The sequence below is a fragment of the Culex quinquefasciatus genome, chromosome 3 (assembly GCF_015732765.1).
Source record: "Culex quinquefasciatus strain JHB chromosome 3, VPISU_Cqui_1.0_pri_paternal, whole genome shotgun sequence".
NCBI classification, from domain to species: domain Eukaryota; kingdom Metazoa; phylum Arthropoda; class Insecta; order Diptera; family Culicidae; genus Culex; species Culex quinquefasciatus.
The window spans coordinates 174,202,331-174,204,679 of record NC_051863.1 but is presented as its reverse complement, the minus strand read 5'-3'; the positions used below and the strand labels follow the sequence as shown (position 1 = coordinate 174,204,679).

The 2,349-nt window shown below is 45.7% G+C and overlaps 1 protein-coding gene across 1 annotated transcript; it reads right to left on the bottom strand.

Annotated features, from left to right (window-relative positions):
- Nucleotides 1–1,633, bottom strand: LOC119769336 (synaptic vesicle glycoprotein 2B-like). The gene is made up of 3 exons (XM_038261354.1): nucleotides 1,363–1,633; nucleotides 1,015–1,299; nucleotides 1–959 (listed from the first exon to the last, which is right to left on the bottom strand). Exons 1-3 carry the CDS (start codon nucleotides 1,631–1,633, stop codon nucleotides 1–3), a joined length of 1,515 nt encoding a protein of 504 aa, XP_038117282.1.
- Nucleotides 1,634–2,349: the final 716 nt, after the last annotated feature.

Here is a 2,349-nt window from a genome sequence, read left to right as displayed (position 1 = left end):
TTATGGTAGAAAGCAGGACAACGCCGAGCACAAGAACAGCGATCCACTGAGCACGTAGAAAGTCACCGGACAGTTTTGGGCCATCAACGTACCGATAATGGTTGCAAACACGAAGCACCCGAACCGTCCCATCATGTTGATCAGCGAAGTGGCCATTCCCTTCACGTGCGTTGGGAACAGGGAAACTGCCGTGGCGTTGATCAGCGTAACGCCCATCGCGCAGAACATGATCTCGACGCTGAAGAGCACCGCCACTGCGTAACTGTTGGTGATGAATTGAAGCAGGATACCGGCGGTTCCAGCTATGGCCAGGGTGATGATCATCACCGGTTTACTGGAGAATCGACGTAGGATAATGGATAGAACCAGACTGCAGAACATTCCGGTGACTCCGAGAAGGATCGTGTAGAGAAACGTCTCGGTTTGAATCGTTTCGTTACACTGTAGATCGTCTTTGTGTTGATTGGAGTTGTTACTCTGAAGAATGGTGCACGCGACGGTGCCCTTGTCCGACAGTACTTGATCCATGATTTGAGGAAACCAGAGGCACAAGCTGTACGCAGAAAAAGCAACGACACAGTTTGTACAGCAGATCACGAAGTTCTTTAGGTATGGCATCTTCAGCAGCGGAATCGTCTGATCCTTCATCGATGCTAGAACACCACTCCATCCTGCGACTTTTGTTAAGTTTCCATCGACTTCCGGAACCAGTTTGATGACTCCGTAGGCGCATGCCTCACCACTGTTGATACGATGCAAACTCCGAAGAACCTGCAACGCTTCAGCAGGTCGATTCTGAGAGAGCAAAAATTTCGGACTTTCCGGTAGAAGGCACAACGTAACTCCGGCGAGCATACCCGGAATGGTGCATAGAATGAACAGCAATCGCCACGGTCGGTACGAGAAGGTATCAGTTAGGGTAAACCGCCAGTCGCAGGATAATGTCCACCAACTTACCACTAGAATAGGTGTTTCGTTATGTTGTGAGATGGTTCAAAATCAAACTCTGCTTACCAGCAACATACACAACTCCAAACGAGATCATCACTGATGCGTATGCCACCACTTGTCCTCTTCGTTGAGCGGTGCAGAACTCACCCAAATAGGTGTAAGCTATGGCAGATGTAGCGGAAATGCAGAGCCCTGCTAGGAACCTCAGCACAAGCAGAGAGATGAAGTCCGTGGCAAAGCTAGACACCACCGAGCATGCCGAGGTGGCAAACAGTGCACACTGGAGAACCGTCTTCCGGCCGCGAGTATCGGCCTGGTATCCCCAGAAGTAGGACGCTAACATGTTTCCTGAAAAGAAAACCAATAACCTTCACTTCTGGATATCCAAACAACCAAATCATCACTCTTCACCCAAAAAGATCGCTCCGCCGATCGCCCCGATCTTTTCCGGGTCCGACCCGAGGTCACAATGTCCCGCTGATAGGACAAAGCTCGCGACCATGGACTCGTTCATAGCGGCCATCAGACAGCACCCGGCCAGAGCCATCAAACCAAGCTGGGCTCGACCAAAGCCGGCCAGATCCAGAGCTTGCTCGTATGTGTGCGATCGACCCTTCACTTGAACCCGGGGCAGATCAACGGTGATGACGGGAAAGGTGACATCCTGCACGCGAGGCGCCATGTCTTGCTGTCACCGACACTGTCTTGGACAAATCAGAACTTGACTCTGGTTCAGATCTTCCAGCCAAGTGCTTTTAAACGATCGCCTCGACGGGACGGAAGCGGTCGCGCCGGACGCGGGTGATCCCTGCAATTCCCTCTTATCTGCCGCGTGGTCCGGCTACTGTCGTCATTGAGTCTGATGAAATCGAGATAGTTTTCACGGTCATGGACGGACGCCCAGCCGGTGGCAATAAAATAGTGCTTCCAGACGTTTGGTCAACAAATATAAGATCCTGGCTATTTACAGCGAGATAGATGTGAACAACAACTTTCTGTTTCGTTTGTATTCTTAGTAGATTGTGGTGCTGTATTGTTTGAAATTTCGCAACTTCAACTCATCTTGTTTTACCTTTACTTACTAATTTTCTTTTCATGATTAATTTATCAATCAAAAGCTCAAAAACTAAAAACTAAAAACTAAAAACTAAAAACTAAAAACTAAAAACTAAAAACTAAAAACTAAAAACTAAAAACTAAAAACTAAAAACTAAAAACTAAAAACTAAAAACTAAAAACTAAAAACTAAAAACTTAAAACTATAAACTATAAACTAAAAACTAAAAACTAAAAACTAAAAACTAAAAACTAAAAACTAAAAACTAAAAACTAAAAACTAAAAACTAAAAACTAAAAACTAAAAACTAAAAACTAAAAACTAAAAACTAAAAACTAAAA